Source organism: Abramis brama (assembly GCF_963993115.1).
Source record: "Abramis brama genome assembly, chromosome: 9".
NCBI classification, from domain to species: domain Eukaryota; kingdom Metazoa; phylum Chordata; class Actinopteri; order Cypriniformes; family Leuciscidae; genus Abramis; species Abramis brama.
The window spans coordinates 28,266,730-28,293,024 of record NC_139971.1 but is presented as its reverse complement, the minus strand read 5'-3'; the positions used below and the strand labels follow the sequence as shown (position 1 = coordinate 28,293,024).

The window sequence follows — 26,295 nt, the reverse complement described above, 5'->3', positions numbered from 1 at the left end:
GTTTCTAGTTTTTAAATAGTCAGGGTCAATGCCCTCTTATCTGTGCCGTATGTGAATGTGTGTCAGGGATGAAGTGTACGACCCATTTACAACAGCCTACTTCCAAATCTCCCCTAGCTAGTTAACATAGTCATTGTTTTATATACTTTATGGCTGATGGTGTATTTTCTTATATTAATGTTTAAAGCCTTTTATACTGGAGCACGTAATCTACTTACCTGTTTTAGATTTTTAGATTTGTATGCTTCGAGATACAGGATTATCTTTGATACATCAGTGTGTGGTTTGTTGTTCTGTGTTTTCTCTGTGGTTTAAATACCTCTTGTGCTGTTTCAAGTGTAACCTTTTACAATTACATTACAATTTTTTACTTTTTTTTTTTGTCACTTGAAAAGTTGAAATATAATATACACTAATGCAACTTAAAGTAAACTTTATGTTGTCTTTCAGCATCTCCAGGTGGCGACTGGCGTGAGTCTTCCACACTTCCGGACTGCAAACTATTTGGCATTGGGACCTGTCAGTCACCTGCCTCTTCAAAGAATCATGCTCCAACTAACAAAACTCTGTCCACTTCACCTCCTGTTTATGAAACCACACCCCCTGGTGTCATAACCCCACCCCTCGAAGCCCTGACTCCGCCTCTGTTAGTCCCTCTACTGACTGACTGGAATGCTGCAATGGCAACGTGGGGCCTGGCCTGGGAGTTACAGGTATACGGGCTCAGCTGCGTGTTCTCGCTTGTGGCTGTGCTGTCTGTGCTCAGCCTGATGTGTTTGCCGTTGCGCTGGCCCTCTGGATGTGCCCACTTCAGCCTCCTCCACCTTCTCCAGCTACTGACAGGTTCCAGCCGAGCTCTGTGGCTCCTCTACGATCCATACGGCCAAAAAGAGCGGCTTCCCGTTGTCTGGGCACGACTGCTTCACGAAGCAGCCTATCCCTGTTTAACGGCATCTTTTGGCCTACTGCTGCTACTGCTAACTGCTCGCTCTTGTACCCAGCTACTTTCCCAGAACACCCTGCAGCGCAGCACCTGCCTGTTGGCTGCCCTAGTGCTGCTGCACATAGCGATAGTGATGGCTTCCATGGCAATACTGCAACTTTTTCCCACCCTGCAAGTTGTGCCTCTATTACCGCCTGCAGCTTTCGTCTTTATGTCCTCTCTCCTGTCATTCACGTACCTGCTTCTGTACTGCTGCGCCCGGCCAGACATCAAGCACATTTACCGACTGAACGAGAGCTCTCCTGAGCGGCCATCATGCCACGCAAGCAGGTGTCCATTCACAGAGGCACAGATGTGGGAAAGGGCAGCCAGGGCTGGGGTGTTCTCTGCCCTCTTTCTCTTAGCATGTGGCAGTCTCCGACTCTATGCCATGCTCAACGCAGGAGGGCTAACCGGTGGGGTCATGGTTGGCCTGATGCCCTGGCCCTGGTGGGGATTCCAGCTCAGCTGCCGAGTGTGTGAAACAGGGGTGTGTCTCACCCTCGCTCTTGTAATCACTCACCCCCTTCTGTGTTGCGGAGTGCCCCGTTCCAAACCTGGTGGCTGCAGCTGGTTCTTCAAAAAGCAACCTACAGAAGGAACCACATTGGGAAAACCCACCATCTTCTCAAGTCGGTGTGGCTGGTCACTACGGCCCGCCGAGAAGCTGGGATTGTGTGAGGGAATAGTACGGCGGGAAAGCGAAAGCGTGCCTCTCTACACGTTGGTGGAGCTTCCGCACAGCGAATCTGGCGGTTTGGACCTCCACTATCCCAGCAGCCCTCAGCACGTGTCTTCCACACAGCTTTCCCACACCGCAAAGAAGAGCAAAGAATCACATGCTTCCTCCTTTGCCAGCTTGGACGCGGACTCCACAGCAGATCTTCGGCCCCCTTCACCCATCGACCTGCGACGAAGCATCGACGAGGCCTTGAACAGCGAGGCCCTGTTCCAGCATAGCCTGTTCGGCTCCTCCAGGCTCTCTCTTAGCACACGCGGACCCCCGGATGGACAACCCTGTCGGGGAATCTCCACTGACCCCAGCCTATACCGCACTGCCTCCTGTGGGGATGTGGACCCCGCTACTGTACCCAACCGACCCAGGCAATGGAGCACTATATCTGGAAGGCCAGCTCAGGCCTCGGTCCATTGCAGTGGGTTAAACTCAGCACAGCAGTCTCAGAGCAGCCTCCGCAGGGACTCTCAGTCTGGGCAGCAACTCCACAGACGATACACAGTCTTGGGATCTACATCCTCCAGAGGGAGCGCGGATGTGGAGGCAACTTCTCATGTTGATGAGCTTGCCGTTCAGGCTGAATTCATCAACGTCTGCAGGCAGATAGATGCTCTAAGTATCAGTAGTGATACGATCGACCTATAAGGGAAGAAGTCTCAGAATCAACTAACCCAACACCCTTAAGTAATTTCAGCCCTAACTACTCCAATGTACAGAACTTTTCTTAAGATAGATTCTGAGAGGAAATTGCTGTTTTAGGAGACATGACGGACAAAACGACAAACAGCAACCACTGAAAGACCGATGTTCTTTCTTTATCAATGTGAGAAACTCCCTGAAACCAACATCCCATATTTGACAAATCACATATAATCTTGTTGAAATTGCTTGACTTGATCAAAAGACTTTACCTTTCAGCAATAAAGCTAGCACTTACGAACATGTTTTATGATGAGTCTTTGACTTTGCTATTACAGCATGGATCACCTAAACACTTATTTGGCAACGTTACTACTGCATAGAGACACATTCTTATAGAACTCATTTGCATTTCATTGCAGCACTATCATAACACACTTATTTGTGGCAGCTTTGTTACTTAGGTAACATTTTGTTCTGGAATGAGGCCTACGTGTTCTGCTTGAGCATAGACTTGTGGGAAAGATGTCATTAGCAAAAGGCAGTGTGAAGATAACAATGAAAAATCCCTGCAGTTTCATTTTAAATACTAAATGCCAATTAGTTATTTTGTGTACATGTCACATAATCTTATTGAAATAATGTTTATCTGCCAATTCACATGCAGCATATTGCATATTGTGGCTATGTTCGGAATAGCATGCTAGTATACGGCTTGCGTTGTTTCTGCAGTATGTGAATTTTCTGTACTATGCATATAATAAAGGTCATGTGACAACAATGTAGCAGAGCCTACTACAGAATTTTTTTTTTTTGTTGTTGTTGTTATACAATGCATATCTTTCACATATATAAACTGCACAGTATGCAGCAATATGCTAGTAGTCCATTTTGAACATAGCCTCCGTCTTTACAAAATAAAGTGCTTCATAAAGATATACCCTGGGCCTGTACCCATAATGCCTCAGACATATTGGTGCAAATATACTGCCCTCTGTTGGCTGTGGATGTGTAATAACATGAAGTTGTGACAGCTTATTCCTTTTCTGTATTTTTTAGTGCACATCTTCATGACTGACAGCAGGAGCTCAACATAAAAAGCAAAAGACTAACAGACAGAGCAGCTTATATTCTCTAAGATCGTTTCACTGTTGACTTTTTTTTTTTTTTTTTGCAAATGTTTAAGATATGCCTTTTCTCTCTGTGCTTAGTAAATGACCCAGTGGCTGCTTCTCCTAAATGACAATTAAGTTTTCTGAATTAGATTTCTCATTATGCTTCTGTCTTCATAAAAGTGTATGTAATTTAAATATACAATTTAAAATACAAAAATGTTGTTAAACATTTAAAATATTTAAGCAAAGTATTATAGACTGAGACTGATACTACAGGAACACAATAAGAAACAAAGTTTATAAAACTCATTCTTTATTTAAACTGTATTATATTCAGAAAGACAACACAACAGTCTTCAAACTACAAAATGGAGCCCAAATTTGAAAGTGTAACTTTCACAGCAAATGCTTTTTACTGTCCTTCACTTCTGGCCTTGTAAAATCTCAGTTGCTTACTTTTATATACTGTAAAATGTTTTATATATCTAAATGATGCAAATGTGTGAAACTATGAAAATAAATTTTAAAAAATGAGCAATGTCTGTCTAAATTATTGACTAGTGTAAGGCGAGTAACAGTACACAATCCCTGATTTTAAGGCTGATACTGATAATCTGATCCATAAAATAACATAGTTCTAGTGCTATGTGACTAACTGGATAGTCTGAAAAGCATTGTGAAACAAGCAGCCTGCAAACTTGCCCTTCTGGAAAAAAAGAGAAAACAAATACATTTCTCAGATTACATTTAACTCAATGTGGTATACACATGATTTTCTCATATACCACGACAAGTATTATTGCTAATAACCCAACAAACAATTTTAATTAGAACGTTTTGAACAGGACAGTTTGACAAAACATAACATATATACCACATACCGTATCAGAAACCTTAATAGACACTCTCTCACATATATACACACATGTAGCATCCTCATATTTCAGATGGTGTAGTACATTCATAGGATTTTGAAAATAATCTCTCGATTGCCAAGTCTAATTTCTTACAGGTAGAACCGAAAAAAAATAAAGAAAATCTAAACAGTCCATAGTACATTCAGTACTGTTGCTGGCTTTTATTACAAGCAGACAGTTATTATTATTAATTAGATTGTTTAATGTTGATCTAAAGTCAAGAGTCATCAGGAAAAAGTACAGGGGTGAGGATAACAGAAATGACGTTTAGCTGCTGTGTTTGGTGACGGCTGGTGACGGGACATTGGGTCCTGCTCTCATGTGCCCCCTGCTGCCCGGCTCAATATAACCGCTTCTCATAACTGCCAGAAACAGAAAAGAAACATTAATTAATGTTGTTATATTGTCTAAACATTCAAAGTGATAGTCCAAATTAAGGGTTTTTACTAACATATTAGCACCGCCAATTAAAGGAAAAGTTTGCCCAAAAATTTAAATAAAAAGCACCATGGAAGTACCATAAAAGTTAATTTGAGCAAGGAACAGACTCAAATTTAAATCATTATTCAGCCACATATTTAAATGTGCATATCGCAATCGGTTACGAGACGCATGAGTTCTCATTGGCCTCATAGACGTCAAATCTTTGTCGTGTCATATTTGAATAACGACTTAAATTTCAGTCTGTTCTTCACACAAATTTATCATAAGGCATCAGAAGATATTAAATATAGCACACACATCAGTAAGATCAAGTGACAATAAAGAGTTATATTTTTATAAAGTTTTAAAAAATCTATTTCAAATAAATGTTGTTGTTTTAAAATTTATATTCATCAAAGAATCCTGAAAAAATGCATCAATGGTTTCTACAAAAATATTAAGCAGCACAACTTTCAAAGTCCCTTTCAAAGTCAAGTCTCAGAGAGTGTTAAAGGGATAGTTCACTTTGAAATTAAATTTTGGTATGTTTTAGCTTACCTGAAGGGCATCCAAGATGTAGGTGTCTTTTTTTCCTCAGTAGTTTCAATTTTGATATTTTAGGTCAAACCGTTCTTGTCTGTCAGTCATATAATGCAGGTCTGCGGTCACTGTCTCAAAACAGCATGCACAAGTCCAAATTAAAACAATTCCCCATCGTCCAAATGAAACAATTCCCCATCGTAAGTACACTTTGATGGCCTAAGACACGAAACGAGCGGTTTGTGTGAGAAAACGAACCGTATTTATATAGTTTTTGCCTCTTGAACAAAGCCGCGTCCAACTGATCTGACGGCGCGGGCGGGTATAGATATATACACTGATGTCGCCTTGGCTAATGAACTGCAATAGCGAAGGCGACATCTAGTGTTTCTATATCTATATCCGCCCGCGTGCGGGTATAGAAACACTAGCACTAGATGTCGCCTTCGCTATTGCAGTTCATTAGCCAAGGCGACATCAGTGTATATATCTATACCCGCCCGCGCCGTCAGATCAGTTGGACGCGGCTTTGTTCAAGAGGCAAAAACTATATAAATACGGTTCGTTTTCTCACACAAACCGCTCGTTTCATATCTTAGGCCATCAAAGTGTACTTACGATGGGGAATTGTTTCATTTGGACGATGGGGAATTGTTTTAATTTGGACTTGTGCATGCTCTTTGAGACAGTGACCATAGACCTGCATTATATGACTGACAGACAAGAACGGTTTGACCTAAAAATATCAAAATTGAAACTACTGCGGAAAAAAAGACACCTACATCTTGGATGCCCTTCAGGTAAGCTAAAACATACCAAAATTTAATTTCAAAGTGAACTATCCCTTTAAGAGTACATAACCACAGGAGGACACTGGGACAGTGGTTTGTCTAGGTTTGTCTCTATGATGCAACAGCAAGAGGAAAACTAAACTTTATGCCCACTAAAGTCCAGACCTTACCAGTGTTTACAACACAATCCCCTCCACCAGAACTCAACGTTATTATAAGAGACATGAGGGATGAGTACTTACATGGCACAAAAGAATATCTATGGTGACAGCATAAGAGAAAGGAAGAGAAGACATTTTCACATGTAAACTCTACTTTTCCATGACAACTTAAGAAGGGATGGTCTAAGGGTCTCTGGGAGGAATTGCTAAACTTTTAGTTTTATGTTAATGATAAGAATTCTAAGGACGGGAAATGTGTTTACAGCCATTCTTTTAAGGGCATGTGCTGTGAGGAAAGAGACACGAACATGGTATGTCAGGTGGGTGGGGCTAAGTGAGTGGGCGGAGACTTACGAATGCAGTCCATGAACTCCGCCCTCAACCTGAGCAGACATTGTCCTCTTCTCAAACTTCAGCTCTCCGGAGTACATCATCGATCTATATGTAACGAAGTTGAGACTTAAACAAATGTACATAAAAACAGAAATTATACTTTTTTGTGTTGGAATTTGTTTGTGGAATTTGGGGCGAGACATATTAAAGAGCTTGTCTTTTTCTATAACCCAGTAACCTTTGGTTAACATTCACTGAAAAAAAAAAAAAAAAAAAAAAAGTTGCTGCCTTAAATTTTTAAGTACAATCAACTTCAACAATCATTTCAACTTAAATTACATTAAACTGACCTTAAAAAGTTGAATCTTGTATAACTTAACACTGTAAAAAATTATTGTTGGTTTAACTTAAAAAAGCAAGTAACCTAGTTGCCTTAAAATTTTAAGTTAATTGAAATTAGAAAATTGAGTTAATACAATGAAGGAGATTGGTTTAATCAACAGAAACTCAAAATATTATGTTATCTGAACCACATAAATTATCTAAGTTGATTTGACAAAAGAAAAAAATTTGTGATAACAAATAAAAAAAATTACAGTGTGGAAAAGTGTTTAACTTATTTTGGTGAGTTAACGTAATGTAAAAACATATGTTGTCATAAATTATAGATCATATACATTTTTTACAGTGTACAGCTTGGCAAAATCAGATACCATGGATGAAAGCAATGATGATACTTTCAGAATGAAATGATGTTTGAGACAGAAAATACTGAAGAAATATTAGCATGACTGAAGACACAGTGAACCAGTGATATTTATAATTCAAAAGAAGGGGATGTTCTCATTCCAGAGAAAATTACTGGACAATTTTTTTAGTGCAGAATGAGTATCAATATTTTTAATTAATTTTTTCCAGAAGAAAATTACTTTTAAATGTGTATATCTACTAAAAGTTTTATGCATTTTGGTCTAGAAAAGACAGACTTGTGTATGTGTATATCTGCTAAAAGTTAATTTAGTTAACTACCTGCAAGAGTATCCCTAAAAGTGACTAATATATAGATGGCCTCAAAGCTAATAAACATGAATTAAAAGACACAAAAGTCATGCTTGTCAGATGTCTATAAGAGAAAGAGACAATCTTACCGCAGAATGGACAGACTCTTTGCACCGATATCCTGACAGCCATGTTGAATTCCAGCGATGAGGTATGGAACAAACTTGTGTATCGAGCCTTTATCCTGAACTGAGCCAGAGACTCCCTGAGCTACCTTCACTTTATCACCTTCACTGGAAAACACACACATACACACACACAACCCATTATATATTGCATACAATACAAAAGTTTTAAATATAACAGATGATATGTATATTAGTATTTTATGATATGCATTTTATTTTTGTTATACGAAGGTCACATTAAAATAATGCTTTCATCATTTATTTTTACTTTTTACTATTTATGTATAGTTTCAGACCTAAATTGTAAAAACTTAAAATTAATAAATTGTTACTATAAATTACTACAAGACAGTCTAAACAAAAAGTTAACAAAAAATAAACCATTTCAATATTTTATTGCATGAAAAACAAGTATAATAATCTTTAAAAAATCAGCCCTGTCCATTTATTTTGGTATCATTTCCTCCACAACAAATATTTTGCCCCTATTATAATGAAATTTGATGCATGTGATATATGAAGAAAATAAATAAAAATCAAGGTAAATACAATTTATATTTATTTATAATTTTAAATATGAATTGTTACAATAAAATATGACACATAAAGTCCAAAACAGAGTTTCATTGAACCATTTCAATATTTATTAATTTATTAATATTATATTAATTTGGCAATTTTTTTTTATTTGATTTAATTGTTTGTATTTAGCATAATTAAAATGCTAGTGATAAAATTAGTCTTAGCAAGACAAAGGAGTTAAAAATGTAATTTCCATCACTCTCATTTCCACCAGAGGATGCTGTTAAACACACATTTGAGATGTGCTACAAATGACACTGGTGAAAACGTTCATGACTTTCAGAGAAAAAAAAAATTCTAAAAAATACTGTGTACAGAGCCAAATTGTATTGTTTTTATAATTGAAGAGACACTTTATTACTGTACACGTGCAGACATCTGAGCACAAGACTGGATTACCTGAAGTAACGTTTCTGACTGCTGTTGTTTTTCTCCATAGCATCCAAAGAGCCCATACCACGGTACTTCTTCAGTCGTACACCATCTGAGAAAAAATACTCCCCGGGTGCTTCTGTGGTTGCCGCTAACAATGACCCCATCATAACTAAAATAAAACAGGCCGAAGGGAAGGGCATGGTCATAGACATTAAAATGTAGGCAAACAAATCCCAGCCATTAATAACAATGATCGTTCAGGCAAATCACTCAGATAAACACACACCTGTGGATGCTCCCAGCGCCAGGGCTTTGACAACGTGCCCAACCGTCTGAATGCCACCATCTGCAACGACTGGAACCCCGAAGCGCCGGGCGTACTCAGCCACCTTATACACAGACGTGCCCTGCGGTCTCCCACACGCCATCACTAATGATACACACACATATATATTGCTAAATAACTTCTCATTAATTTCTCTTGTTCTTAACAAATAAATGAAATAAAAAAATAAAATAGATAATTGCTATCCCAAAAACCCTAACCCTATATTAATTTAGTATATGACCACATATACACATTTGCATTGCTATAAATAAGGTAATTCTTATATTTTTTTTCTAGAATAAATTAAAATAGAAATATGGAAGCTTGTTTCCGCCTCAGACTAAAAAATAAACAAGGCAACTGCAACTTTTCATCTCACAATTTTTGCATCTTGCAATTCTGACTTTATAACACTCAATTGCGAGTTGAAAAAAAAACTTTTTTCCTCAGAATTGGACTTTATATCTCACAATTCTGAGAAAAGTCAGAATTGCAAGATATAAAGTCACAATTGTATGTTATAAAGTCAGAATTGTGAGATATAAACTTGCAATTCTGACTTTTTTTCTCAGAATTGCGATTTACATCTCACAATTCTGACTTTATAACATGCAATTGTGACTTTATATCTCGCAATTCTGACTTTATTTCTCGCAATTGCGAGATAAAAAGTCGCAATTATCTTTTAAAATGTTTAATTCTGTGGCGGAAACGAGCTTCTATATAAAATAGATGACAATTGTAATCCCAAAAATCCTAACCCTAAAATAAAACTTTTGCCATTTTTAGACATGAATAAAGACACTATTTTTACAAGCATGTCCACATATACACATTTGCATTGCTATATAAATTATTCATTTTTAAATAAAATAAAAAATAATAATAAAATAAAATAAAACTTCGTTCCATTTTTCGAAGTGAATAAAGGCATTATTTTTCCTTTAATAGTATATCCTCATAAAGTTCTTCCATATTTAACCAACTTCTGGGCACTTTCCACAGCAGTTTTGTCCTCCTAAATCAGTAAGAAGTGCACACACACACCTTCCTGTGTGATGCAGATGGATCCACAGCCCATGCCCACTCGTAAAGCATCAACACCAGCATCTATAAGATTCTTTGCTTGAGCAGCAGTCACCACTGCAGACAAGAGAATGAGAAACTGAAGAGAAACTTCTTCAATCTTCAATATGTCTAATATCACTCTCCTCGAGCTTCCCTCAGTTTATAGAAAACGAAGCACCACAAAGGGCAGAAAAGCCTCACCGTTTCCTCCCACCACTTGTAGTTCTGGGTATTTCTGTTTGATGTAGTTGATCATACTGATTTGAAACACAGAGTTCCCCTGAGAAGAGTCCTGGGACAGAACAACAGAAAAACCATCATGTAGGGTTAAGAGCTAAGAGGTCAAACATTGTGTGTATTTATGTAAGATTTTTGACACAATTTTGCTGTCTGAGATCAATTTTGGAAATTGTAAAAGATTTCTTTCAACCCTGGCCTAATTCACCTGCTTATTAATTTCCTAGTAAAGACAAAAATGTATTAACTTATTCAGGCATGTTTGATTACGGATGTAGCCAAAAGGTGTGACAGTAGCTTTTGGCTACAGCTTTGCACATAAATCCATAAGTCTGTCCTTTTACTTTCATTTGCAAGCAATAAAATGACATTTATGATGATTATGTCACACTGAAGAATGGAGTAATTGCTGCTGAAAATCCGGCTTTGGCCTCACAGGAATAAATTACATTTTAAAATAGATAAAAAAATATATTAAGAAAAATATGTTAAAAAAAAAAATGTTTTTACTGTATTTTTGATTGAAACAAATGCAGCCTTGTGAGAATATCTTGATTAGCAAAGCACCTCAGGTTCAATTTAATTCAATTTATTTCTAATTCTAAATACTTTTGGCCATACACACACTAATGCTGTGTTCCCCTACCTGACACATGGAACAAATAAACAAAATAGCAATGGTATTGTTAGCTTTGCAGGTGTTTGACTGTAAGCAAAGTCTCCACTGCATGTGCTCTGTGTGTGTTTGATTATCGTTTATCATGTTTGACACATCTGTCTGCAAACATGTGCTAAACAAGTTTTGTCATCTAATGTTTGAAATTTGACTGTTGTTTGTTTGATTTTATTTTGCTTAAAAGTGAATGTTTCTCATCTACTTGGGTGTTGCCAAGTTCGGCAGAACAAATGATGGATTTCTGCATGAGAAATTGAAATTCTGATTTCAAGTTCCGTTGCAGTTGTCCAAATTACAAGTTGAACGGAATGCAGCAAATGCGCTGCAGGAAGCTAAATCTCCAGAAATAGGACTGAGTACTGCTAAAGTTTAAGGTCACCCCATTCCCCTTTGGACCCACCAGAACTATCACATCCACTCCAGCCTGCATGAGCAGGTCTAGCCGGTACTTGTCGTCCTCTCGGGTGCCGATGGCAGCGCCACACAGGAGCTGTTTGCGAGAGTCTTTGGAAGCTAGAGGATAGTCTCTGTTCTTCTTTAAATCGGTACGAGCTATTATAGCTACGAGCTCATCGCTGTCATTCACTATAGGCAGTTTACCTGAAAGAGAAAAACAGGAATGTTATGAGCAAGCTTGTGCTAAACATCACAACACAAACAGGACGGAAGTTCACGCTCATACCTTTTTTACTGCGCTGTAAGATGTCATTTGCCTCTTTTAACGTTACACCCGCTGGAGCAACCACTAAATCTTCTCGTTTTGTCATTGCCTGGAGGATTGAAGATGAATCTTTCAGAAACTATTATCATTCATGGATATTAGTATCAATCAGGACTATTGAGTGTTTAAGGACCACATGAACCCAAAATTGACCCTATTTCATTTTCTTAATACATATACCTGTTTTATTATGATTTGATTCATCAGTGGTCAATGATATTTTACATTCTAGAATATTAAAAAAATATATATATATAATCTTTCATATACACTACCATTCAAATGTTTGGGGTCAAGATGTTTGTTATTGCAAATAAAAAAAACGATTTTCTATTTAAATATATTTGAATATGCAATTTATTCTAGTAATGGAAAAGTTGAATTTTCAGCATCAGTCTTCAGTGTCACACGATCCTTCAGAAATATGCTGATTTGCTGCTCAAGAAACACTGTAGTTGTACTCAAGTTGTACTGCTTAATATTTTTGTAGAAACCGTGATGCATTTTTTTCAGGATTCTTTGAATAGAAAGTTCAAAAGAACATAATTAATTTGAATTATACATTTTTGGTAACAAGTCTTCTTTACTGACACTTTAAAACAATTTAATGCATCATTGCTGAATAAAATTAATTCAAATCTCTTAATTTCTTTTAAAAAATGTAGTGGGCCCAAACTTAAGTCAAATCTTAATGGATCAAGTTCAGTTTCAAAAGTCTCAAAAGTGCCAGTTAAATGAATGCTTAGATTATGAAACATCTAAATTATTAAAGTTAAATTCGATTATTTTAATCACAAACCTCCTCCAGTGGCCTGTCGTAATCTTTCTCTGACAGGAAGTCGATGTCTCGTGATGTAACGATGCCCACCAGCTTGCTGCCCATCTTGCCGGTTTCAGTAACCGGGATGCCGGAGAAACCGTGCCGTACCTTTGCTTCAAACACATCACCGACAGTGTGCCGTGGACTCATCACTACAGGGTCCGTAATGAAGCCCTGCTCAAATTTCTGCCAGCGTGACAGATACAAAACATATTAATTAATGCCATTATATTTTGAACCCAAAAATCAAATAAGCCTGTGAATATTACATATAAGCCTGTGAAAATTCCACCAAAAGTGCATCTCTCAACAATCATGTGACTGACCTTGACTTTCCGGACCTCGTTGGCCTGGAACTCAGGTGTGCAGTTGTGATGAATGATTCCAATTCCACCCATGAGCTACAGGACACAGCAGAGAATGAAATAGAAAAGCAATCGCAACTTTGTTGGATTATATATATAGTTTCTCTGAGTGTTACTTACAGCCATAGCGATGGCCATGGAGGACTCTGTGACTGTGTCCATGGGAGAAGAAATGAGTGGCGTCTTCAGGGTTATCTTCCGGGTCAGAGCAGAGGTCAAATCCTGACATCATAACACATGACCGTTACGAAAAATCTAAGGGGGCAAAGTGTCTATGTAAACCGACATGAGAGCAATTCAACTAATTTATGATACTTTTGGACCTCGACATAAGAACTGGCTTACTGACAGTGCCTGCTTTTTTCTCCACCATTTCTGTCACCGATGGGAATATTGATTTGACTGCACTGACACTATTGGATGAGAACTGAACTGCGCTGGATGATTACATCACTGTTTTCCACAGAGCTGTTTTATTTATTGATGAAATGAACTCATTCAATAATCAATTAACTTTACATAGTCCGTGAACTGAATCAACACTGAACTAAATTCAGCTGAATAATCACTGTTTGCTATTGTCTTTTTAGAGCTGCTTTACAGCAGAATTGAATTCTGTTTGCATCATTGGTGTCCTGTTTATCACAGCAGAGCTGCTTTGAAACAATCTGTATTAAATAAAGCTACAGTATATATTAATAAAGGTGACTTGACTTGAAGTCTGCTACTTCGGTGTATTTAAAAATGACCTTTTGTGTTTCATGAGAGAAATAACATTATACAGGTTTGGACCGGCATAAGGGTTAGCAAATAAGGACAAAATGCCATTATTGGTTGAACAATTTCTTTAAAGTAAACATTTACAGTACAGGGAACTGGGAAGTGTTGTTATTGTTAACTAACACTGAAATTATTAAAAATATTTCTTTAATTGAAATAAAGCTGAAATAAAACAAAATCTAAATATTATATGAAAAACTTAAATGAAAATTAGAAATGTTGCCTTGGCAACTAACTGAAATTAAATAATTTGAAGTTGAAGTACTAAAATTAAAAAAAATTAAACTGAAATAAAAAATAAAATAAAGCTAAATAGAAATATAAAATGAATAAAAATGCACACACATTATTCAAACTTAAACTAAAACTAACATTTAAAAAAAAAAAGCTAATTAAAAATATTAGTTAACATTATAATATATAAATAACACTGACTCAGAAAGTCCCGCCAATTGATTTCTTTGAATTGTAGCCTAGACACTGCCATGTCTTATATTTCTTCCTCTCTAACACCTGCGTCCCCATCATTAGCCGTAGCTCAGCATAATTCTCAGAAGTGCTTAAAGAAATCACAAACAGCGTTGTGTATCTGCGTTTACATCAGCAGGAAGAGAATCCACCTGGTCTACTGGGAAAAATCCAAACACTCCTAGAGTGTTCTAGGAGAAGACTCCTAGATTCACAATTACACAATCACAAAAATGTAAAATAACACCACGCACATGCCATAAGCAAACACACAAATATGTTATAGCCCTGCAAATATCCCTAAAAACCCTAAACCGATCTTATAAGAAATTAGCATTATTTTCAACAAACAAAAATATTCCCAATTACATTGATGTGATTTCCAGTTTAAGTTATTTGCAAATAATCTATCGCTGGAAAGTGAATTTGCTGCATCTTTAATTAAAAATGTGTTTAAAGTTGTGGCTCCAAGGGAATTGATTGATATTTGTTTCGTCCTTGTCTCTCACACACACATGAGCTCCACTGCCTGTGACAACATGCCCAGCACACCAGGGACTATGTGGATGCTAACACAGCCATGTTAACACATACTGTCCTTTGCAGATCTTCCGCCTCATTGATAGCTGAAGAGCTCTTTTTCCATCGACAGAGTGATCAAAAATTATCTTTGCACTAAATTGTCTACTAATACAAGTGCAATTTGTCATTAACCTCTGCTAAGCATTGGTACTCACCACTTCATCAGATGTGAAGTCAATGAAGCCAGGCAGTATCAGGAAATCACTGAATGAGGAACGGCAGATGGCAGAGTTAGGCAACAATGACCTTTAGATCAGCAATTTATGAATCAGAACATTATCAAAATTACAGAAAGATTATAGAAACAGTCAAATCTGCATCAAAAAAGGGAAAACACAGAGCTGGTTTCACAGACAGAACTTAGATTAAGCCAGGAGTAGGCCTTAGTTAAATTAGGACATTTAAGTCCTTTTCTAAAAGTGCCTTAGAAAAAAAACATTACTGGTGTGCATCTTGAGACAAATGTCAGTGCAAGTTGCTTTCAGTAAAGACAGGTCAAACATGCATTTTAGTCTGGGACTAGGCTTAAAGGGATAGTTCACCAAAAATGAATATTTTGTCATCATTTACTCATCCTCAGTTTGTTCCAAACCTGTATGAGTTTCTTTCTTCTGTTGAACACAAAAGAAGATATTTTCAAGAATGTTGGTAACCAGACAGCTGACGACAGCCATTGACTTCCTTTGATCAACTCTATGATTACCAACATTCTTCAAAATATATTATTTTGTGTTCAACAGAAGAAACTCATAAAGGTTTGGAACAAACTGAGGATGAGTAAATGATGACAAAATATTCATTTTTGGGTGAATTATCCCTTTAATTCTGTGAAACCTGGCATAAAACAAGCATAAAACAAACCAAGGTTGATTCAGAATTATTGCTAACATGACAGCAATGTGTGTGACTGCTATGCGCTACCTTTTGAAAATATAGGAGATGGTCCTCACTGCAGGACACGAAATCCAGGGGGAGGAGTTGGATCTCCCACCTTACCTAAACCTACCCATCTCCACCCCCTGAGCCCTAAACCCACCCCTAAACCTACCAATCTCCACCCCTTAGATCTGGATCCAACTCCGCCCCCTGGATCTCATGTACTGCAAGTGAGGTTCTAGTGTCAGTAAGATTTTTATTTTATTTTTTTAAAGAAATTAACTTTTATTCAGCAAGGATGCATTAAATTGATCAAAGTTGACAGTAAAGACATTTATAATGTATAATAGATTTATATTTCAACTTTTGAACTGTCTATTCATCAAAGAATCATGAAAAAAATGATCTTGGTTTCCACAATAATATTAAGCAGCACAACTGTTTTCATCATTGATAACAAGAATAAATGTTTCTTAAGCACCAAAAGAGCATTAGAGACTTTAAACATTAAAAAAAAAATCCATAAAAAGAGTCCAAACTTTTGAACAATAGTGTAAGCCGACTGATTGCTGTGATGCAGTGCATGATGAGTAAATGAATATTTTCGTGTTTGCCTGTAGCATGAATACTTTGAGTAGCCACAAATGATCCACTTGTATGTGTACGTCTCTGATCTTGTCAAGGAGGAATTCTATAATCTACTTAAGGTGTGGCGTACAGAGACGTCCTGTTAATGTTCTTAACCGTATCACCAATGTCATACGCACACACACGTAGCCTCTTTCTAGCCTACAGCAGCAGCAGTGTACTGAAAAAGTGTGGGCAAACTAAAAAGATAAGAGATTTAGGTTAATTTTACACAGACACTATTCAAAAGTTTAGGGTTGGTAATATTTTTTTGTTTTTGAAAGTCTCTTATGCTCACCAGGCCTTATTTGATCAAAAATACAGTAAAAACAGTAATACTTTAGTCAATTTAATACATCATTGCTAAATAAAAATATTCATTACTGACCCCAAAACTGAAGTGGTACTTGATAAACAAAAGCATGTTATTAATGTTGTTAGTATCTAACTTCAGTTAAAAGCACTGTGTATCATGGCTACTATTAGAAAGTGTTAAAACAACTACTTTAAAGCACAATAATGTTTTGATAGGGACTGGATTTATCTGTCTCAGGAGGATGTGTGAGAAGAAGGCACAGTTCAGCGTCCCGTCCCATGTGGCCTAACGCTCATAAAACCTCCATTAGACCAGATTAAACACTCCAGCCAGCATGATAAAAATAGACACGGAGACCACTGCTCTGTTAGCAAGGGTTTTAGAAGGCTGGGAAAGCACATGCCTGTATCCACACACAAACAGGCTCATTAAATGCAGTGGCGTACAGCATATAAAAAGGACTAATGTTCATAAAATCCCATGCTGTATTTCTAATTGATATTAAAGCACACAATGAGTATGATATTACATCAGGATCGTGATCGTGAGTAAGAGAGAAAAACAGGGACAAAAAGGACCACACATGCACTCTGATTTTGCATCGTCCCATAAACATGGGCTGCATGTGCTGGGACCGAGCACTTGAGCTCCCCGTTGCTATGGAGATGCACAGAGGGTTGCCATGGAGCTGAGAGCCATCTCACTGACAGATGTCCAGAGAGATGCCTACCTAGAGTGCATGTGTGTGCGAAAGTGAAACTACACATGATAGGACCTGCTTTGACATAACGCTGTCCCTGTTTGTCGATCTGACTTACTGTATGACAGTACGTGTGTGTATGTATGTGTCTGAGTACAAAGCAGGGAACCTAAAGGGTTTTTGTGCACATGATCCTCCTCTTTTAGACTTACTTGTATGTGAGACCATCACCGATGGCAAAGAGCTGCTGGGCAGTGAGTCCATCCTCCGGCACGTACCCAGTTCCCCCGCTGATAAGGTAATCAGCCATGCTACAATCATGCACACACACAAAAGAGAGGTTGTAACACATGCAAATAAAATTTGGTTTCAACTTTGTCATGAAAGCAATGCACTGCCAACCATCCACTCCACTGACAACAACATGGTCCAACACAAACCAATACAACAACTGACATGTCAAGCAGAGATAACAGTGTCCTGCAGTGTAACATGCAATAGTAAAGGAAAATACCAGATAGATAGATAGATAGATAGATAGATAGATAGATAGATAGATAGATAGATAGATAGACGCAAATAAAGCACAATAACAGGAACAATGCCTGGCTGACAGTTAAGCGAGATAAAAGTCAAAAATACTAAATGGAAATGTATTCAAAATGAGAAGCAAGAATTCAAAATTACTAACTTGCCGTTCATTCTCATTGAGAAACATTCGGTTTATAAGCGCGTTAGATAGAAAAGCAAATATGAATCCACTTACAGGTTCGAGTACTTTCTCTTTCGGATTAATTATGAACACACTTCCTTTCTTTCTGCTGAATATTCACCCTCGTGTACAGAACAGTATCTCACATGGTGACGGCTATATTAAAGTCCATTACATGATATCAACGCGGGAAACAGCAGTTTCTAGTTCCGTACAGCAGCGTTCTGAGGAGGGTGAATATGAAGCTGCTCTGGATGAGAGTCATGAGACGCGCAGTCCAGAGACCGTGTGTCTAGAGACCTTCAACTGTGTGAACTGAAGTCACATGCTAACTGAACACACTCAGGGAAGAGGAAAGGGTGGGTATGTGAACACTACCCAAAGCTGTTTTTTTTTTGGTTTTTTTTTGTTTTTTTGTCAGAAATGTATATAGCCTATATATATATTTTTTTTTTATTATTATTTATTTATTTATTTATATTTTTTGAATACCGAATTTTCTTAGCTACGGCACTTTTTGGTGTATTTAAAAGCGACTTTGTAGTCCAAGTCCAACGCATAACATGTGCGTAGTACTTCCTGACAGACACAGGTTTTTTGCTAGACGACTCGTAAACAAGTCGTTATTTTGAGTCGAATCTTAAAGTTTGGATTAAACCGATTCACAAAACCGATTTGAGCAATGCGTTCACGAATCGGACAACATATTCAAGCGGTTTTAGATTTATTTGCTGCATCCCTATTCACCTACTCTATTGTACTCTTTTTGAGAATAAAAAGTAGCCTACACACTTTTGAGTGTGTAGCAATAGAGTTTGGACATACTATTAAGTCATACAATTGCGTTTTCTTTGTGTGTGTGTGTGTGTGTGTGTGTTTTTATTTTTTATTTTTTTTGCATGATGCATTTAAAAGTTAATTGCCAAAACGGATCTTTCTAAAAGTTCACACTTGTTGTTGCAGATGGAAAATTAAAATTAAAATATTTTATCAGGATAAAGGTGCATTGTGTAATATTTAGGAGGATCTTTTGACAGAAATGCAATATCATACATAACTGTTTTCAGTGGTGTATAAAGACTTACTTAATGTACCGTTATATTTTTATTACCTAAGAATGAGCCATTTCTATTTACATAGCCTACACCGAGGGTCCCCTTCATAGACATCATATAGAGCTAGACGCCCTATTGGCCGCTGGGCGCAAGAAATGCGGCCGCCATCTTAAACCAGTCATACTCCTATTTGCGTTGCATAGCAGCAGTAGACGCCAGAGCACTGTGCAGCATATTTCTGCTCAAATCGGCGGACCATCGCTCGGGGATTAGCCTACTTTTCACTAGTAAGATTTAACATTTAACATTACCGTAATATTGGTTGTATTTTGTAAATAAAATATGCAATGTGTCCTGTATCATAGCTACATGTATGACCTTTGCAGCAAAAAAACCCGCGTGAAAATCGGTTCGGTATTCAGTGAGATATGATTAATTAAATGTGCTGACACCTGCCAAACAGATTACACTGAGCGGAGCAGTTGACCGGTTTAAGATGGCGGCCCCACGGCTCGTCCGTGCCAATAGGCAGTAGCGGTCGATAGGGCGTCTACCTATAATGATGTCTATGGTCCCCTTCATAGACAGTAAAAGAAATGGACACAGCGACCCCATTGGATTCAACGGAGAAAAGTGAAGCACTCACTTCCTGATGGCCGAGCGTACTGCGCAGACTCAAACTGAGCTTGACGACGTAGATGTGACGTGAGCAACCCGTCTGTGTTCTAGTAGCTGTGCCAAGAGAAATCTGAATCATTCCCTTCCGAAACTTGCAGAGACGGAGAGTGTGAGTAGGAGGTGTCCATGAGCTAGGAGCAGGAGCAACTTTTGCTAAGTATTCTGATTAATTATTTTGTCATTTTGCCTCCACGTCCCCCCGATTGCCCGTGAGTTTTTCCTCCTGTCCATACGGTAATTTCTCTACTGTGCGACAGAGAGTCGCGTGCTTATGCAATCGTTAGCCTATTTTTACAAAAGCGGCTTCTATGGGGCCATAACGTAAGATACAAGGTAATGGAGCCTTTTATACATTTTCGTGTTTCTTTAGAAATAAATAATGGACAATTGGAGTCTTTAAACGCCTCAGATGTAAAGTTATTCGCTGTCAAAGTGACGCCAAAATGAATGGGAGTCAATGAAATTCTAACAGCAGGTGGGGGTCCGCTAATCAATGGCGGCGCCCGGGGAAGCTTCAATGTTTTCCGAAACATTGGCCCCCTGGTCCCCTTACATTGAAATGCGCCAACATGTTTCTATACAGTATCCCTAAACGGACAAAAGCGTTTCGTCACTATGTTGTTCTTCGTGCAAGGAAGCTGAAGTCGGCGAATAAAACACTGACAAATGATGAACAACAATATTAACAAAAATATTCACAATAACATATCGTTTAACTGAATAATAAAGTAAGCATCATTTCTTGATTTATCCTTTATAGAAACCTCATTGCTGAACTGGCTACTCTCTGCGGTCTCCAGACAATGACATCTTTTCCTCTCGGCCACCGTAACTTTTGTTGGTTGCAATTTGTAACCTCACCACTAGATGCCGCTAAATATCACACACTGCACCTTTAAATGTTGATTAGCCAATTAGTTACTCAAACAAACCACTTTCTCTAAACCTGTTGTGCACATCCACCATTTTTGTATTTTTTAACATTTTTATTTGTGTTTGTTGTTCTGAACCGAATCCTCCGTCAAAGCACAATGGGTTGTGCAATATTAGTTTGTAGTTTTTTAACACTTTTTATTTGTGTTTGTAGATCTGAACCGAATCCTCCTCCAAAGCGCAATGGGTTGTGGGCAATATTAGCTGTTATTCTAATCTCACATAGGCTTACTATTTAGGATATATAGTATGCACATAAGGACGCAGGGATTTGTAGTTTAATGAATATGCGGATTATAATTATATTACATCTAAATTACCTTTTTTGTAGAGTCATGTCTGCAAAAACTGAATTGGGGCACATGCAATAACCGTATTTATAAAACTAAATCGGAAACCCGTAATGAACAGCGTTATATCTACACTTGCCTGGAACTACGGCAGAATGTCAGCAAATAGTAAAACACGCAATTACGTATTACGTCATTACATCACTGAATCTTTTTTTATCGAGATGCAATATTTTATTTTATTAATATTATTAATATTTTTTATATTATAATTTTCAACCCTAATTATTATTATTCATTATTATTATATTGTTTTTTCATTCATGTAATTTTTTTGTGATACCTTGGCAATTAAAAAAATCTTTAAAGCAAATATATTAGAAAATATCAGGATATAAAAATATAATATTTTATCCAAATACCTTTTTTAGGCAATTTTGCAAAGCTTCATGGGGGTTATGTTTTCTGCTAAATAAATAATCTTTCAATGTACTTGCCATAAAAAATAGTATTTTATTCCCTGAGAGTGTTGTATTTTTTGTATTTAACAACTCAGTGGACTTTAATGGTTTGTATTATTCGTTGCAAATTAGGCTTTAATGATTAATGAAGTCTTGATTATAACACAGGGTTTGTAATTGATTATAACACAGGGTTTGTAATGAATTTTGCACTATAGTTACACTGCATTTAGAGCCCATGAACCATTAAAGACCATTAAAGGCTCTTTGAACATATAGGCAGCGTCTAAAACCCAAATGCCAACAGTTGAATTTATTCCTGATGGACATTTAATCTTGCCCTCTCAACATACACAGGAATGCTGTTCTTTCCTTACAGGGTTTATACTGCAGATTAGGCCTAAAGAGCGCTCTATCAATGTAATCCAAAGTAGCACTCTTCTCATCTGTCAAAAGAGCCGACTCTAATGGTGTGGGTGGGTGTGTGTGTGTGTGTGTGTGTGTGTGTGTGTGTGTGTGTGGGGGGGGGGGGGGGGGGGGGTCCATCTAGTTTTCATTTGATACAGCAACGTTTCACTTCTGAGCTTCATGACACAGTTAGTAGAGAATATTTCAGATGATTCACAACATACACTGTAAAAAATGATTTTATGTCAAAGTAAATAAAACAGGAAAAATCATGTATCTTTTGCTAAGAATAATTTTGTAAAAATGAAAACTTTAGTATATTAAGTAAATCCTAATTATATACTAATTTTTTACTTGTAAATATTAGACATCCAACAGACAAGTGAAATTGACTTCTGACTCTCTGGCATATTTACATGCATTAATTAAGTACTTGAAGCAAATTTAAAAAAATCAAGTAAAATTTAGTCCTTGAAGAAAGGAATCTGCGCATGCGCAGAAAGAAGAAAACACGCGATGATTGAGGGATTTCGAATCTCCACTCCAACGGCTCTCGACAGGTAAGCAACAGTAAAGAACTGCATTATATTACGGATTTATAATGATTTTTTGATTAATTCAACGATTGTCTTGTCATCACTTCATGCTATACATTTGAAAAGTTTAGTGTTCTTAAGTTTAGAGACGTGCTCCAGAAAAAAGTTAAGGGAGAGGCAGAGGCAGAAAGCACCCTGTTTATTTTCTTTATTTTACAAAAGCACAATGTTTTATTTCGATTGAAAGTGGAAAAAGTAGACATTTAACAGTTTATTTTTTCATATTTCTTAAGTCTGTAATCTTTATGACCAAAAATGACGGAGTATAAGTCTAATTTGCTGCTACGCGCGGGCGCTTTTGCCGACTCAAGAGGGTTAATGACGAGTTAACTTTGTAGACGTTAGCCATATTTTTTTCTCAGTTTTAAACTTTACGTTTTACACGATTTATCAGTAATTACGCCTAAAAACCATGAATATGTCACTTAAATCATGATCTTTTTGTTTAATATTTATTTTGTGTGCAATTTTCTTTATAGATGACAAATATTGGCCACGAATTAACAATAGGCCTAAGTGAGAAGGTTCTCGTTCCCTCATCGTGCACAATATAATTCATTTCCTCATTCATTTGCTAAATCGTGCATACTATCTATTAAATGGTAATGGTAAAATGGTAAAAAGTATTAGCTGTTTACTGATTATTGTTTTTTTCTCTCTCTCTTTTCTTAATTTCAGGATATTTCTCAAATGCATTCAGCCCTTTGTGCCTCCGTTGCTGTAAACCGGTTGAGAGGGACAAAGAGAGAGACCGAACACACTGAATTGTTATTATTGTCATTATAGGTTTCTGTATATGCTTATTTCTTAATAAATTACTCTTAACTGCACATTGTCACAGTATTATTTTGTCACATTATAAGAGTAACATTTAATTTAATTTAAAATAATTACCAGCACTGCATAAAACAAGTAAAATGTATTTAAAATATCAAGTGGTTTTACTTAATTATATTAATTATATCAGATTTGTAAGTAAAAATTACTCAATATAATTTAACAGGCCAAGTTATATGTACTTATTCACTTTGTGAATTTTACTCGGCTTAGTTAAGTAGATTTACTTAATTTCCATCAATGTGAAATTTACTTGAAAAAAATTTGTGCAAAAACTTGCCTTATAAAAATTGAGTAAATTCTACTTATTGTTTTTCTCAGTGTAGAAGATGTGAAAGGTGCTTTGAAGAGCTTATACAGACACGCATGATTGTTAGGTCATGTCTTACATTCTAAAAGTCACATTTTCCTTGTTGTGGCCAAGCTAAGCTAAAGATCTGCAGTTCTGAGGCAGATAAATTCTAGTAAACCTCTGAAGGCAGAGGTGTCAACCGCAGAGGTGACAATGAGAGTAGGGTAGACGAGACCCTCAGAGAAGCACCTGTCTCGCAGGTGTCAGTGTCAAGGCTGGGATGAGGTAATAAACTGTGATGCCAGATCCAACTGAATGCTCATGGGGTTTTTGAAAAGGTGTCTTGTATAATGAGTACAAACGAACAAACAAAAATTACGACTTTATTCAACATTTTCTTCTCTTCCCTGTCAGTCTCTGAAGCTGTTCACGTTGTAAACACAGTGCAGTGCTTCCAGGTTCTGTGTCAGAACACTGGCTCAGTATTGGCCGGCTTCTGCATCAGCATCACACTTATGTGTTGTGTTGTGTTGCTCACATGAAAAGCATCAGAGACTGACACGGAAGTGAAATAGTTGAATAAAGTAGTTATTTTTGTTATTTTTGCAGTTCATAAAATTAAGGTTGAACCACTGTAGTCCCATGGACTATTTTAACGATGTTTTTACTACTTTTCTGGGCCTTGAAAATGGTAATAACGATGCAGTCTATGGGGGGGCAGAAAGCTCTCGGATTTCATCAAATATATCTTCATTTGTGTTCTGAAGATTAAAAAAGGTCTTACGAATTAACAACATGAGGGTGAGGAATTAATGACATCATTTTAATTTTTGGGTGAACTAACCCTCTTAACTGTCATGTTATAGTTAGGCAGCAAAAACACTTCATCATAACTAACATCAGCCAGTCAGCTTTTTTTGTCTATTATTTTCACAGTTTCAGAACCACCGTAATGCAATGACATTCATACATGTGCAGCTTAAGTGTGTATATACAGTAATACACCCTATAATAATCATAAACCATGATTCAATAAAACGCTTATTTGTTCACTAATATATCATTATATTGATTTATTCTGTATTTACAGGTGTAATGAATTTTGCAATAGTTACACTGCATTTAGAGCCCATGAACCATTAAAGACCATTAAAGGCTCTTTGAACATATAGGCAGCGTCTAACACCCAAATGACTCTAAGTGGTTATGCCGACAGTTGAATTTATTCCTTTTGCTAATTTAAAATGCTTATTTGTTCACTAATATATCATTATATTCATTTATTCTGTATTTACAGGTGATAATGAATTTTGCACTAGATAAATTACTAGATAAACTACTATAATAAATTACTATCTTCACTTGTTTTGAGCCGCCCCCTCCTACTTCTCTCCCAGTCATTTACAGATGTTCTTTTTCTATTATTCCATCAACATTCTCACCACAACACAAATTTTAAATATAAATAAATAATTCACATACATACACAAAAGGGGACCAAAACCAACATTAGTTATCCCCAAAACCGTATTAATTATTAATGGGTCAAAATACATTATTAATAATACTTTATTAATAATTTTAATAATGTATTATATATATATGGTCAATATTTTTTTCATTATTGCTGCCTGAAATAAATAAATAAATATATTCATACATGTGTGTGTACATAATGGGCATGGACATGTCTATTTGTGTCTTATACGGTATTTCCATCTCTATTGTATTTGATCAAATAATCTACAATAATGTCTTAAGATAGTTAAGCCAGAATTTTGAGAAAAAGAAACCAAGACCTGCTCATTCATTCATTCATTCATTCATTCATAGACCTGCACTATGTTCTCACCTCTCTGGTTCATACCCTGCCTGTATCCGGGTGGCATTGTAGCGCTGGGCAGCCGTCTCATGCCCATGCCCATGTAGTGTATTATGGGTAAACAGGCCATGAAAGTGATGTTCCGAGTCTCGTAACGACATCCGTGGCCTGGCTGGCTCCATGTCTCCCACAATACGCCTGTAGTCAATCTGGTAGCTGTCCCTGTCCCCATCCACATAACGGTCATACCCGTCCATTTCAACGAAATCCAGCGGGTCGTCCTCCACCGTAGCTCTGTTTGAACCCCACCGACCCTTCCAAAAACACCTTTTTTTTTCTCTCACCCCTCACCTGAGACCACCTCTCAGTTTCTGCTGTTTGCTCATACACCAGGTTGTACTTTAGATTTAAACTCTTCACAAAGTTTAAAAGAATACAAAATAAAACAATTATAAGAGCTAGTTATGGGTGTCCTCAGTTAGATTTGTATCCAATTTGCATAAGCTATTAGCATCTTCCAAACCACAAGCCGAAGTTGTAGAATGGTGCGAGTGCAAAGTAGTTTATCTGCAGCAATTCAAAAGAAGTTGGACAGATTCTGATCAATGCTTTCAATCCCAAAATAAAAATTTCCTGTATGAGATTGGCAGACTTCCCAAAAAGTACTGTGTTTTTTGCAGTCCCGATGATCAACCTGCAAGTAAAAACAGATCACAGAAAATCTGACAGGACCAAATAGTTAACCGGATGGCAGTCAAGCAGAAATTGAATGAGCCTGTTTCTCTCTCTCCCTGTTTCACTTCAGCTAAGCTCTGTTTCTGACAGAAGCGCGTCACTTTCACAAAGAGGATTGCAGCATTAAGTGT

At 37.1% G+C, this 26,295-nt stretch overlaps 2 protein-coding genes across 6 annotated transcripts in view; one reads left to right on the top strand and one right to left on the bottom strand.

Annotated features, from left to right (window-relative positions):
* The window catches only part of prrt4a (proline rich transmembrane protein 4a), a 13,876-nt gene extending 10,093 nt beyond the window's left edge, over positions 1-3,783 (top strand). For 2 of the 3 annotated variants that reach the window (XM_084124353.1, XM_084124352.1), the window contains one exon: positions 451-3,144. In XM_084124353.1, the coding sequence (XP_083980479.1) occupies positions 451-2,363 (1,913 nt within the window). In that variant the 3' untranslated portion in view covers positions 2,364-3,144. Of the gene's footprint in view, positions 1-450 lie in introns of all 3 variants that reach the window. The other variant, XM_084124351.1, reaches the window with a different exon arrangement.
* impdh1a (IMP (inosine 5'-monophosphate) dehydrogenase 1a) lies at positions 3,769-26,295 on the bottom strand. 3 transcript variants are annotated; one of them, XM_084124354.1, is made up of 16 exons: positions 25,460-26,295; positions 17,558-17,656; positions 14,982-15,030; positions 13,117-13,218; positions 12,958-13,032; positions 12,611-12,817; positions 11,773-11,860; positions 11,491-11,690; positions 10,379-10,469; positions 10,157-10,252; positions 9,068-9,211; positions 8,806-8,950; positions 7,786-7,929; positions 6,659-6,742; positions 6,386-6,402; positions 3,769-4,751 (listed from the first exon to the last, which is right to left on the bottom strand). In XM_084124354.1, the coding sequence occupies exons 1-16, from the start codon at positions 25,684-25,686 to the stop codon at positions 4,657-4,659; spliced, it is 1,863 nt and encodes a 620-aa protein (XP_083980480.1). In that variant the 5' UTR covers positions 25,687-26,295; the 3' UTR covers positions 3,769-4,656. The 3 variants fall into 3 exon arrangements, with proteins under 3 accessions (XP_083980480.1, XP_083980481.1, XP_083980482.1); XM_084124355.1 differs by lacking the exon at positions 6,386-6,402; XM_084124356.1 differs by lacking the exons at positions 6,386-6,402; positions 25,460-26,295 and adding an exon at positions 18,112-18,374.

Excerpts from the sequence above, each read along its gene's own strand:
- impdh1a (XM_084124354.1), bottom strand. The coding sequence starts at position 25,686 with ATGGACGGGTATGACCGTTATGTGGATGGGGACAGGGACAGCTACCAG. Across the intron at positions 15,031-17,557 it reads GGTGATGGTCTCACATACAA|TGATTTCCTGATACTGCCTG; the intron begins GTAAGTCTAAAA and ends TTCCTCATTCAG. Across the intron at positions 13,033-13,116 it reads CCATGGCCATCGCTATGGCT|CTCATGGGTGGAATTGGAAT; the intron begins GTAAGTAACACT and ends TGTGTCCTGTAG.